Consider the following 14,318-nt stretch of genomic DNA (forward strand, 5'->3'; position numbering starts at 1 on the left):
GGATTGTTCAGATCATAACAGATAAGTCAGCGGATTTGTGTTCCACACAATCATAGTTGTTCCTCTTTAGAATAATTAGCATTTCTAATTTTCTCTTGAAGCACACGTTACTAACATTAACTACGTGACGTAAGAAGATAAGAATTAGAAGCAGGATTAGGTAATTCGGTGCTTGACCCTGCCATTCAATAAGATCATGACTGATCATTAATGTCTGCATTAACATAGTCATACAGTGTGGAAACAGGCTCTTCACCCCACCTTGCCCACACCGACCAACATGTATGTCCCAACTACATGAGTCACACCTGCCAGCATTTGGTCCATATCCAAACTTGTCCTATCCATGTACCTGTCTAACTGTTTCTTAAATGTTGGGATAGTCCCTGTCTGAACTACCTCCACTGACAGCTTGTTCCATACATTCACTACCCTTTGTGTGAAAAAGTTACTCCTCAGATTCCTCTTAAATGCTTTCCCCTTCACCATAAACCTATGTGATCTGGTCCTCGATTTATTCATCTCATGATCTAATACACTTTGAGAAGATTACCCCTCATCCTCCTGTGCTCCAAGGAATAGAATCTCAGTTTACATAACCTCTGCTTACAACTCAGACCCTCTAGTCCTGGCAACTCCTCGTAAATCTTCATTGTACCCTTTGCAGCTTGATAACATCTTTCCTATAGCATGGTACCCAGAACTGAACACAATACTCTAAATGAGGCCTCACCGACGTCTTATACCCTAACATCCATTGATTTCTTTAGTATCTATAGACAATAGATAATAGGTACAGGAGTTGGCCATTTGGCCCTTCGAGCCAGCACCGCCATTCAATGTGATCATGGCTGATCATCCCCAGTCAACCCCCCCCCCCCCCCGTTCCTGCCTTCTCCCCATATCCCCTGACTGCTCTATTTTTAAGAGCCCTATCTAGCTCTCTCTTGAAAGTATCCAGAGAACCTGCCTCCACCGCCTTCTGAGGCAGAGAATTCCACAGACTCACCACTCTCTGTGAGAAAAAGTGTTCCCTCATCTCCGTTCTAAATGGCTTACTCCTTCATCTTAAGCTGTGGCCCCTGGTTCTGGACTCCCCCAACATCAGGAACATGTTTCCTGCCTCTAGCGTGTCCAAGCCTTAACAATCTTATATGTTTCAATGAGATATCCTCTCATCCTTCTAAACTCCAGAGTGTACAAGCCCAGATGCTCCATTCTCTCAGCATATGACATCCCGCCATCCCGGGAATTAACCTTGTAAACCTACGCTGCACTCCCTCAAAAGCAAGAATGTCTTTCCTCAAATTAGGGGACCAAAACTGCACACAATACTCCAGGTGTGGTCTCACTAGGGCTCTGTGCAACTGCAGAAGGACCTCTTTGCTCCTATATTCGATTCCTCTTGTTATAAAGGCCACCATGCCAGTTGCTTTCTTCATTGCCTGCTGTACCTGCATGCTTACTTTCATAGACTGATGTACAAGGACCCCCAGATCCCGTTGTACTTTTCCCAACTTTTAGATAGTAATCTGCTTTCCTGTTTTTGCTACCAAAGTAGATAATCTCACATTTATCCGCATTATCCGCATTAAACTTCATCTGCCATGCATCTGCCCACTCCCCCAACCTGTCCAAGTCACTCTGCATTCTCATAGCATCCTCTTCACAGTTCACACTGCCACCCAGCTTTGTGTCATCTGCAAATTTGCTAATTTTACTTTTAATCCCTTCATCCAAATCATTGATGTATATTGTAAATAGCTGCGTTCCCAGCACCGAGCCTTGCAGTACTGCCATTCTGAAAGGGACCCGTTAATCCCTACTCTTTGTTTCCTGTCTGCCAACCACTTCTCTATCCATGTCAGCACTCTACCCCCAATACCATGTGTCCTAATTTTGCCCACTAATCTCCTATGTGGGACCTTATCAAATGCTTTCTGAAAGTCCAGGTACACTACATCCACTGGCTCTCCCTTGTCCTTTTTCTAGTTACATCTTCAAAAAATTCCAGAAGATTAGTCAAGCATGATTTCCCCTGACTCTGACCGATCCTGTTACTACTATCCAAATGTGCGGCTATCTCATCTTTTATAATTGACTCCAGCATCTTCCCCACCACCGATGTCAGGCTAACTGGTCTATAATTCCCCATTTTCTTTCTCCCGCCTTTCTTAAAAAGTGGGATAACATTAGCTACCCTCCAATCCACAGGAACAGATCCTGAATCTATAGAACATTGGAAAATTATCACCAATGCATCCACAATTTCTAGAGCCACTTCCTTATGTACCCTGGGATGCAGACCATCAGTCCCTGGGGATTTATCAGCCTTCAGTCCTATCAGTCTATCCAACACCATTTCCTGCCTAATGTGGATTTCCTTCAGTTCCTCCATCACCCCAGATTCTGTGGCCACTACTATATCAGGAAGATTGGTTGTGTCCTCCTTAGTGAAGACAGATCCAAAGTACCTGACCAACTCATCTGCCATTATGTTTAAGAAGGAACTGCAGATGGTGGAAAATCGAAGGTACACAAAAATGCTGGAGAAACTCAGCGCGTGCAGCAGCATCTATGGAGCGAAGGAAATAGGCAACGTTTTTCGGTCTTCAAGGGTCCAACTTTGGTCTTAACTAATTTTTTCCTCTTCACATACCTAAAGAGGCTTTTACTATCCTGCTTTATATTCTTGGCTAGTTTACCTTCGTACCTCATCTTTTCTTCCCGTATTGTCTTTTTGGTTATCTTCTGTTGTTCTTTAAACATTACCCAATCCTCTTGCTTCCCGCTCATCTTTGCTACGTTGTACTTCTTCACTTTAATTTTTATATTGTCCCTGACGTCCCTTGTCAGCCATGGTCCTCCCTTTCTCCCCTTGGAATCTTTCTTCCTCCTAGGAATGAACTGATCCTGCATCTTCTGTATTATTCCTAGAAACACCTGCCATTTTTGTTCCACTGTCATCCCTGCTAGTGCATCTTTTCAGTCAACTTTAGCCAGCTCCTCCCTCATAGCCCCCTAGTCCCCTTTATTCAACTGCAACACTGACACCTCCGATCTACTCTTCTCCCTCTCCAGTTTTAGATTAAACTTGACCATGTTATAGTCACTGCCTCCTAATGGCTCATTAATCTCGAGGTCCTGATTCAACCTCGAGCCCAGGCTACTGTTTGGGGGCCTGTAGATTAGTCTTTTACCCTTACAATTCCTTAGTTCTATCCATACTGACTCTACATCTCCTGTTTCAATGTCACCCCTTGCAAGGGACTGAATTTCATTCCTCACCAACAGGGCAACCCCACCCCCTCTGCCCACCTGTCTGCTTTTTGATAGGAGGTATACCCTTGAATATTCAGTTCCCAGCCCTGACCCTCTTGCAGCCATGTCTCAGTAATTCCCACAACATCATACTTGCCAGTTTCTGACTGAGCTTCAAGCTCATCCACTTTATTCTTTATACTTAGTGCATTCATATACAGTACTTTGACCTCCGTATTCACTTCCCCCCCTTGCAATTGGCCCTGACCTTACTCTGTTGTCCATTCTCAAGCTTTCCTTCCCATTATTTCGAGAATCTTTTGTAATTTTTCCTGTAGCCACTTCCACTTCAACTCCATCTTTCTACTCCCAATTTGCCAATCCCTCCCCCCACTATTTAGTTTAAACCCACACGTGTAGCCCTAGCAAACCTGCCTGCCAGAATGTCGGTCCCCCTCCAGTTAAGGTGTAACCCGTCCCTTTTGTACAGGTCACCCCTACCCCAGAAGAGATTCCAGTGGTTTATAAATTAAATCCTTGCTCCCTGCACCAGCCCCTCAGCCACACATTCAGATCCCCTATCTCCCTGTTCCTGTCCTCACTAGCACGTGGTACTGGAAGCAATCCAGAGATATCCTAGAAGTCTGGCATTTCACTCTTCTTCCCAACTCTCTGAAGTCATGTTGGAGAACCTCCTTCCTCCTCTTCCCGATGCTGTTTGTGCCTACATGCACAACTACTGCCGGCTGTTCACCTTCTCTCTCGAGGACATTCAGAATTTGGCTCGTGCCATCCTGAACCCTGGCACCAGGGAGGCAACAGACCATCCTCGCATCTCGTCTCCCGCCACAGAATCTCCTGTCCGCTCCTCGGAAAATCGAGTCACCCACCACTAGGGCTCTGCCCGACGTCGGTCTTACCAGTCGAGTCCCATCTCCAGGATTGGAGCCGCTCGGACTGGAAACATCGTCTCCCCGGACAGTTCCCAAGAGGGCGTACCTGTTTTCATTAGGCACAGCCACCTGAGTCTTCTGCACTCCACGATTTCCACCCTTTCTCTCCGTCACACACCTTGGTTCTTCCCGTAACCTCGGCATGACTACCTCACTGTAGGTCTTGCCAAAGTCATTATCTGCCTTAACATTCACTAGGTACCTTGAGACATCGACATTGTCATCAAATCAAACTTGTAAGGCAGTAGGCAAGGCTTTTATTTCAGAGCTAGGGTGTTAAGTGGCTTTTGCAAGTGGTATAGTGAAAGACATAACATTAGTCATCCAGTGCGTAATGATGCTTAACTCCACAAGTTGTGACATGAAGTTCCCCACTGCTTCCATGCTGAAAGTGATGGACCAAGATCTTCCAAAGATATGCAGGGCTGTAGTTAATTGCCTTCCGTAAATTGCCCCTAGTGTGTAGGATGCAAAACTGGGATAAGATAGAACTAGTGTACAGGTGATAGTTAGCCAGTACGGGCTCGGTGGGCCAAGGAGCCTATTTCCAAACTGTATCTTTTTCAACTAAATGTGCAAGATTGAAACTAGATGCTTGAAATTCCATATAGGCTGACAGACCAGTATGCAGGTCCAACATTAGAACAAACCAGCAAGCATTTCTACTTAGAAGTGAGAAATGTTTTTGACCAAAAGCATTTCTAGATAAGTTTTTTAAAGTTTAATTTTAGTTTAGTTTATTATTGTCGTGTGCACTGACGTGCAGCGAAAAGCTTTTTGTTGCATGCTCTGCAGTCAAAGAACAGACATGATAACGTCCGATTAAAGATAGTTTAACGTTCAAAGGTCTTCAGTGAGGTAGATGGGAGGTCAGGACTGAGGTTGTCAGAGGTTATGGGGAGAAGGCAGGAGAATGGGGTTAGGAGGGAGAGATAGATCAGCCATGATTTAATGGCGGATTAGACTCGATGGGGCGAATTACCTAATTCTACTCCTATCATTTATGACCTTATGACTGCATTCTCGCTGATGAGTTGATGCAGGGGCGGAAATCGCTATCAAAACATGGGGGGGATGCGATTTCTTGGTGGGCGCACACACACACACACACACACACACAAACACACACACACACACACACACACGAGGCTTATTCCTTGGGCCCTGTGGACGGTAATATCGGGAGCTGTCCTGGTTGGTGACCGACTCCGAACTCCAGCAACAGCAGCTTCTTCCACCCCGACTGAATCGTGGGGCTTGAATCGGCCCATTCGAGGGGCCTTTCATCGCCCGGCGCAGCTTAAAATCGGGAGCCTCAATCGCCTCGATGCAGCAGCTTGATTTTAAGCCGTGCCGGGTGATGAAAGGTTCCGCGAACGGGCCGATTCAGCCCTTAGAAAGCGTCTGATACACGCTTGAATCTTTCAAAAGCTACAATGTGATAAATAACACTTAAACAAATAAAACTGAAGCGAATAAAGGCAAACAGAAGAACGAACCTTGGAGGGGGGAGAGAGAGATGGGAAAAACAGACTAAATAATGTGAGTGACCGTGAATGCGGGACTTACCTGCAAGCCAGCCAGGAAACCCGTTCGACCAGAGCCCTTAATGACCTGACCCGTTTAAATCCGATACCCGTTTTAAATCTGTCCCATCCACCAATACATCCAATTAGTTCAAATGGCCATTGTAACCGCATCAGACAGCTTTATGAAATTCTCCGTGTATACCTTCAGTAATATTTGAAGGTCAAAACACAATTGGTGACACATCGTGTTAATACGATGTTAAAAGAGAGATTTAACAAGCACTTAACAGTGACACCCCCACTCTCGCAGAAAGCAGATTTTAATCGTTTTTTTTCATCGAATTTCAAAATCTGGATTACAAAACATGGGGAAGATTGTCCCCCACCTCTCAAAACGTGGGAGGGACGTCCCCCCCCCCCCCCCCCCCCCCCCCCCCCCCCCCAGGATTTTCCGCCCATGATTGGATGGTTCAGTTGCTTAATAACATTGATAAAACAACTGTCTCTGAATCTGGAGATGTGCATATTCAAACTTCTGTACCTCTTGCCTGATGGGCGAGGCGAGAAGAGGGAGTGACCAGGTGAGAGTGGTCCATGATTATGTTGGTGGCTTTGCCTAGGCTGTGTGAAGTCACAGATGGAGTCTTAGATGGAGTCACAGGTTATGTCCACGACCCTACACGGATTTTGTTGCGGTCTTGCAGCTGTTCCCAACCCATGCCGTGATGCATCCTGATAAAATACTTTCTATGGAACATCTGTAGAAGTTGGGGAGGGTTGTTGGGGATATGACAAGCTTCTTAAGCCTTCTAAGAAAGTAGAGGCGTTGGTGTGCTTTCTTGGCCATCACTTCGATGTGGCTGGTCCAGGACAATTTGCTGGTAATATTTATTCAATGTCAGCAAGACAGACTTAAGAACTTGAAACTTTTGACCATCTCTACTTTGGTGCCATCAATGTATGGGTGTGTGTACTGCTTTGCTTCCTGAAGTCAATCACAATCTCCTTTGTCTTGCTGACATTGAGGGAGAGGTGGTTGTTTTGGCACCAGGTTACAAGATTCTCATTCTCCCTCCTGCATTATTATTTGATATCCGACTCACTACGGTAGTGTCATCTCTGAACTTGTAAATTGAGTTGTATTGGTATTTCGCTGCACAGTCATGAGTGTGTAAGGAGTTTATTAAGGAGCTGAGAATACATCTTTGTTGAGGATTATCCTAGAGGGTCCTCACTGATTGTGGTCTGTTGGTCAGGAAGTCAAGGATCAAGTTGCAGGGGGTTTGCTGACACCAAGTTTCACGAGTTTGGAGATGTGCATGGTTGAAAAGCAGAGCTGTAGTCTATTAATAGGAGTCTGACACAGGTATCCTTCTTATGCTCCAGGGATGAATGTAAAGCCATGGAGATGGCATCAGCCATGGACCTTTTGTGGTGGTAGGCAAACTATACTGTCAAAGTTGCTTGGTAGGCTGGATTTATTGTGTGCCACAACGAGCCTCTTGAAGCACTGGTGGATATCAAGGAAAGATTTAACAGGAACTTGATGGGTACCTTTTTCACACAAAGGGTTGTGGGTGTATGGAACAAGCTGCTGGAAGGGGTACTTGAGGCAGGTACTAATGCAACATTTAAAAAACACTTAGACTGGTACATGGATAGGATAGGTTTAGAGGGATATGGGCCAAGTGCAGGCAGGTGGGACACGTTGGCCGGTGTTGGCAAGTTGGGCCGAAGGGCCTGTTTTCATACTAAAATACTTTATGACTATAATAGAGTAGAGGGAGATTAAAGATGTCTGGGAACACTTATGCTAGTTGGTCCGCGCAGTTCTTTAGGATGCGGCCAGGCCTCAGTTGTGTTCCGTTGTTCACTCTGAGGAAGGCTGATCTCACTTCTGCAACAATGACTCTGGGAAAAGGCACATTCTTTTCAGTGGGACAGATGTCTTCGCCCAATTGGTCTTCTGCTCAGTGAAAGCATAGAATGCATTAATCAGGGAGATTGCTGTATATCTGTAGTTAAGATCCACCCTGTCTCCAGGTTTATAATCCCTTTTTAGTAAGTATTTGGGATACATTTAAAGTAATATCAAAATCAAGATGGCATCATGTGTATTATCTCAATAAATGGGGGTTAATTTTGTCTTAATGTTCTTTTGTATTTCATTTACAAAACTGCATGTTATGACAGAGTAAATCAAGTTTTCTTCTGCCTTGGATCATTATAAATACAGTAGATGTGATCATGATTTTGCCTTTAGCATGAAAACACTTGTTTGTCTTGATGTTTTTCGAGCTCCCTAAAGCGAAAATTCCAATGATGTTGTACCAGCAGAACAGACTGTAATTTTCAAGAGTCAAGAGTGTTTTATTGTCATATGTCCCGGACGGGACAATGAAATTCTTACTTGCTGCAGCACAACAGAATATGTGAATGTAAACATTGGATATAACGGGGAAAAAAAGAAAAAGTTCAATAATAACAAATACAGTGCAAATAATAATATACCTGTAGTATTTTGCAGTTCAGAGCTCGTAGCTTATTTGTTGTGCATTATATGCTGCATATCAGTAGTTAAGATCCAATCTGATTCCAGATTTATAATGCAACTGTCTAATGAGCGTGTATGTATGTTAAATGTCAGATGATTTCACCAGTGAATTAGTGAAAGCAAATTGTTTCCAACAGCACTTTGTGATAATAAAACTTGAGTTGCTGAATTTCAGTGCCGTAACATAATTAAAAACAACCAGTTAAGCCATTTAATCTGCACTTCGAGCAGAAAGTTAACTTGTATCTCTGGCATTTTAATACTGCTTATTAGATTTAAAACTTCGAGAACTACTGGTTACAAAGAAATTCAAACAAATCAGGAGATATACACAACACCTAATGAAACCCGAGTTGATAGGAGAGCAGTAAAGTACAAGAGCGGAAGTATTGCAGAAAGCACTGGTGGGAGGTTTAGAACAAGAAGCATTCAATGACTTTAGAGGCCCACTAATAGAATGTGGGTTATAGTAGGTCAGACACTGGAAGTCAAGTCTGGGCCATGAATGTAAACTATTCCATCTGTGTCTATGTCTAAACATTCTCTCAAAGGAGATGACTTTTTTCTTCAAAAGCAAAGAAAACAAACTGTGGTTTGAGGCCATGTGTTATTGCACTGCAAAATTAACTGTTAACAGATATTGATAAGCATGTGTAGCATAGTAGGTTTGTTAAGAAGCTATAATTCTGGATGATGAAACCAGGAAGCTGTGAGGATTGTGGCTGTTAAACAAATTAACGTGTCTGCTAACAACCACTGCAGAAGCCGAGAGATATCCAAGGGGGTAGTCATGACATTCCAAGTGTAGCATCTAGTCACGCACATTTATTTTAATGTGATTGCAATTGACAAAATTCTGAATATCCAAACACATTTTATACACACACACACACACAAAGACAGACACAGACACGCACACGCACACACATACACACACACACACATCTTCCACTGCTGTGAGATTACCAATAATCTGTGCTCTGGACTATACTATTTCTTCCAGGTGGGTCCAGGATAGAGTCTTATAATGCGAGTCTGTCTCCTAATATGTCAACAGTTGTATAGGTTCAGCAGAACCTGCTTCAACACAAGGAGCTAGCTCTGGTGACTCTCCATTCTGACTCTCCAAGGCTCCTTCCCACAGTCCCCAGCTTATCTTCCGTCAATTTTAATTTGAAGGTATTTGACCATCACTAACATTTAGAATCAGCCAAGACCAAACAAAAATGTAAAAATCAATTAAAAATTTGTATCAAAAAGTTAATGTCATAAAAAAGCATGTGCCATATAAAGTAATTTTAGCATATAAACTTACTTAAATAAATCAAATAGAAACTTGCCTTTCTCCTGGCAACTGACATCTCATTGATTTCAGTGGACACGGGGAGCAATTCCCTAATTAGTAGAAAGCTGCACTGTCATGTGCTATGTGATTACCAAGTCAAGGGTATATCAGCTAGCAATTCTGCTGCAAATCTTGGCAGCAAATTTGCTCTTATATAGAAATAAAAAGCAAGCAATCTGAAAATAATTGATAATTATGCATCATTTCAGTTAAGAGTTTTGTAAAACTTATTATTACCAGAATCAGTGATGACGCTTCTTAAAGATAAACAAAGACTGGAAAGTGAATGTCGGTGCACGCCATGAATATCATTAACTTAGTTGGGCATTAAATTCACTACTGTTTATGCCAGGTTGACCAATGATTTGAAGTTCCACTTAACAATTTTATTAGGATACTGGGAAGTTGCTTTAAATTTCTTGACTTTACATCGCAGAGATTATGAAGAAGCAGAGTAGTTTATCTGCCATATTTTTACATGCTTTGATTTCTGTGAATATTCCACACAACTAGATTCCTTGTGTTTATCTGCAAACTATGCAGTGGTCTGCATTTTTTTGGGAGGGGGAGTAATTTGTGGTTTGTTATTCTCTACGTAACCATATAAAATGAACAGGAAATGTTATCCAGGTTCTGGCACATAACCTATTCAAGAAGTGGAAAATCACTTCCTATCAGCACAAATATTCAGTCAAACTTTCACTATTCTTATATCCATGCTCTCCATATGATTCCTCTGAATTTATATCCTACAAAATGTTTTTTAAAAATCACATTTCAAATGTTGTTCCTTTCACATAGTAATTATTATATGTCATTTATTAATTTGATTACATTCATTTATTTTTCAAATGAATGTGCATTTGTTCCCAACATCAAGATGGGGGTGCAGGATGGTTAATGGGCTCTCTGCTCTCTATTTTACTTGAAGCTTATTAATTTTATATTCTTGTCTTTTACACATTTTGGGCATTTTAGAAATCTTGCCTCCTATTTAATTTCCCAGTAATAAACTTTCATTCTGTAAGTCTCCTTTATCAATCCTTAAAGTTCATATATTGGAATCGACCTCAATGTTCGATATAAATACCCCAATTCCAATTACGTCTTTTTGAAGGTAAGTACCCAAGTTTCTAAAGACATTTTTGTATTTGCATGTACATCACCTATGCTCCATTTATGCCTAGTATAAAGCATTTCATCTTATTAAATGCACTGATGTGCAGCTCGATATTTAATTAGTAAGCTAGCTTTCATGATAATGGTTTCAATTTGATTGGTAGCTTTATGCAACCAATAATATCCTGATTTTATTATTTTCCTTGTTAGTTTTTTTTAATTTTCCAAGGCTTATTAATTTATATATATTAAAAAATCTGCCAGTTGAACTAGATATATTTAGATGGTATAATTTTACCATATGATCATAAAATATAGGATAAGAATTAGGCCATTTGGTCCATCAAGTCTACTCTGCCATTCAATAACGGCTGATCTATCTCTCTCTCCTAACCCCATTCTCCTGCCTTCTCCCCATAACCTCTGACATCCGTACTAATCAAGAATCTGTCTATCTCTGCCATAAATATATCCCCTGACTTTGCCTTCTGTGGCAAAGAATTCCACTGAATCACCACCCTCTGACTAAAGAAATTCCTCCTCATCTCCTTCCTAAAAGAACGTCCTTTAATGTCCTAGAATCCCACTAGTGGAACCATCCTCTCCAAATCCACTCTATCCATGCCTTTCACCATTCTGTACGTTTCAATGAGGTCCCGCCTCATTCATCTAAACTCCAGCGAGTATAGGCCCAGTGCTGCTAAATATTCATATATTAACCTCCTCATTCCTGGGATCATTCTTTTAATCCTCCTCTGGAGCCTCTCCAGAGTCAGCACATCCTTCCTTACATATGGTGCCCAATATTGCATACACTATTCCAAAATGCGGCCTGACCAGCACCTATAGAACCTCAGCATTACATCCCTGTTTTTATATACAAGCCCTTTCGAAATAAATGCTAGCATTGTGTTTGCTTTCTTTCCTACCGATTCCACTTGCAGATTTACTTTTTGGGAATCCTACTCCAACACTCTCAAATCCCTTTGGATCTCCGATTTCTGGATTATCTCCCCATTTAGTAAGTAATCAACAACTTTATTCCTACTACCAAAATGCATGACTCCACATTTTGCGACACTATATTCCATCTGCCACTCTCCCAACCTATCCAAGTCCTTCTGCAGAGTCCCTGCTTTCTCTATACTACCTGCCCCTCCACCTATTTTCGTGTCATCCCCAAACTTGGCCACAAAGCCTTCAATCCCCTCATCCAAATCATTAATATACAATGTAAAAAGAGCAGCGCTCCCAGCACAACGCCCTGTAGAAATCCAAGGAACTGCAGGAACTACAAGGAACTGCAGATGCTGGTTTAAACCAAAGATTGACACAAAGTGCTGGAGTAACTCACTTGGTTAGGCAGCATCCACTGAGAACATGGATAGTTGATGGTTTGGATCGGGACCTTCATGTTTATCTTATTTGAAACTTCAAAGGAAGTTTCCCTAACTGATCCCAGTGGCACAGTATGACATATGGGATCTCAAGGAAGCAGCAACACTGATATCATCGCATAGGCTGAGCAGATAATCTGATTGAGAAATTCTAATAGATAGCAAGCTATGTGATGTTCCCTTGTGATGAGAATTTGCTCATTTATTTTTATTTTCATCTCATCAGCAACAAATGTTAGTTAGGCTTGTGTCTATAATATGGAACCGAACAGAAGCTTGTACATTCAGTATGTACTCCAGCTCTAGAATTCTGCACTCTCAAATCAAGATGGTATTGCTGGTTTGCTGTGATGCAATAGAAAAAAGTAATCAGACAATTACATTCCTGGTGAATCTCTTCAGAAATCAGTGAAGAGGTATTTGTTCATCTATTACTAACCTGGAATCTGTATTCGCGAATTCATCTAAATATCTTTAGAGTTTATTTGGAGTGGCATTAGTGTGCTTACAATAGTTCTCCCCTTGCTCCCTGCCTGGAGATAATGTTATTGTAGAAGGGGATTTTAATTTTGTTTTTATTTTGGAATTGTTTCCAAAGACTTTTGAAGAAGATACATTTAGAAATGCATTACTTTCTAGTTGGTAGATTACATGAATTAACTATTTCTTTGGTGTATGAATAAAAGGTGACTGCATCTTAAATTATATTTAATTGTTATTACATTTGCCCCATGTCAATAATTAATTACTTCCTCTGAAGATTTTTTTTCCTACAATATATAATGTACATCAAAATAATTATGGGTGATTACAGTTATCTTTGTATTTAAAAATGGTACATATTCATCATTCAGGATAATTGTATGTGCTTACATTATGGTTGATTTCCTTCAATCTAGGATGTCCCATGTCCTTCAGTTTGAAGAACAAACAAGAAAAGTAAAAGATGCAAACATGCAAGATGAAGACACATTTGAAATACATGATCCTCGGAATCCAGTGAATAAAAGAAGAAGGGAGGAAAGTAAGAAGATCATGAAAGAGAAAAAAGAGAGAAGATGAGCCTTAGCAATCTAAAATTAGAAACTGCATACTTATGATAAATTCTTACAACGTCATTCAATGTCTGCTAATATTTAAGCAGCTTGATGCAGTCCACAATGGTACAAATTTGCATGATGAATCTGATTGAAATAAAACATTTTCTATCGTTTTTTTCTTCAAAAAGCTAAAAATAAATACATTTTATTAGCAGTTTTTTTCTGTTCTGGATTTTCTTTAATAATATGAATAATAATTTGAATCTCCTATTCACAACGTGGTGTAAATAGCTGATGGAATATTCTTTCTTAAAGGTTAATTTTTCCTTCCGTTCCCCTCACGTGTCATATCAGAGCAAAACATACTTAGATTACAAGATGCTTGGAAAATTGTATATATAGGCCACAAGTGTGTAACATTATAGAAAGGGAGATCATTGAAAGTCTGCTATTCCAATGGTTCTGCACTACTTTAACCTTTTCTCCAGTCTTTCCACAGGAGTAGCTTACATTATCAAAACATTATAGAATGTTGAAATATTCTGCCACTTAACCTGTCTTCCAGAGTTGCACGCTGTAGCTTCACTGAGTTAAAGGGTTGCCTTTTTGTTTTGTTGTTAATCCCAGGTTTTTTGACAGAGCAAAAAGCTCCACTATTTACTTAACAATATTGCTCTTTTCAGGACACATATATGGTGACAATTACTTCATAAATTGCTTTTTATTGAGCAAAGAATATCCAAAGGATGTTCAAGAAAAAAACATGTGTTTGCCCAAGTTGCTTGTAATTTCAGGGAGTCCAAGAAACATTGAACGACATGCTGTTATCATGATCACCAGTCAAAGAATTGTGCTTAATATAAACAAAGGCAAAGATCTTGAGTAAGCGCAGGATAACATAGGGCAATCTTTTTGATTGATAGTGCAGAATATATATTATTAAGCATGTTGTTCAGCCCTCCACCTGGAAACATTCATAAAGGATTTCAGAAGTTTTCCCCAAATAGAACTACCAGTGTTTGTCAATATAAAGAGTCAGATGTTCATGACTTTCCAGTTGCTATTCATTTATGTGGTTCAAATTCCCTGGTGCCTAATGGGGGGGGGTGGGGGGGGGGGG

General features: G+C 41.0%; 1 protein-coding gene across 1 annotated transcript in view; it reads left to right on the plus strand.

Moving 5' to 3' along the window:
* Nucleotides 1-13,415, plus strand: part of cwc27 (CWC27 spliceosome associated cyclophilin) — a 205,910-nt gene extending 192,495 nt beyond the window's left edge. Inside the window, exon 14 of the mRNA XM_055635029.1 lies at nt 13,058-13,415. Within this exon, the coding sequence (XP_055491004.1) occupies nt 13,058-13,220 (163 nt within the window). The 3' untranslated portion in view covers nt 13,221-13,415. The remainder of the gene's footprint in view (nt 1-13,057) is intronic.
* Nucleotides 13,416-14,318: the final 903 nt, after the last annotated feature.

This window comes from Leucoraja erinacea, chromosome 1 (genome assembly GCF_028641065.1).
Source record: "Leucoraja erinacea ecotype New England chromosome 1, Leri_hhj_1, whole genome shotgun sequence".
Classification (NCBI taxonomy): Eukaryota; Metazoa; Chordata; class Chondrichthyes; order Rajiformes; family Rajidae; genus Leucoraja; species Leucoraja erinaceus.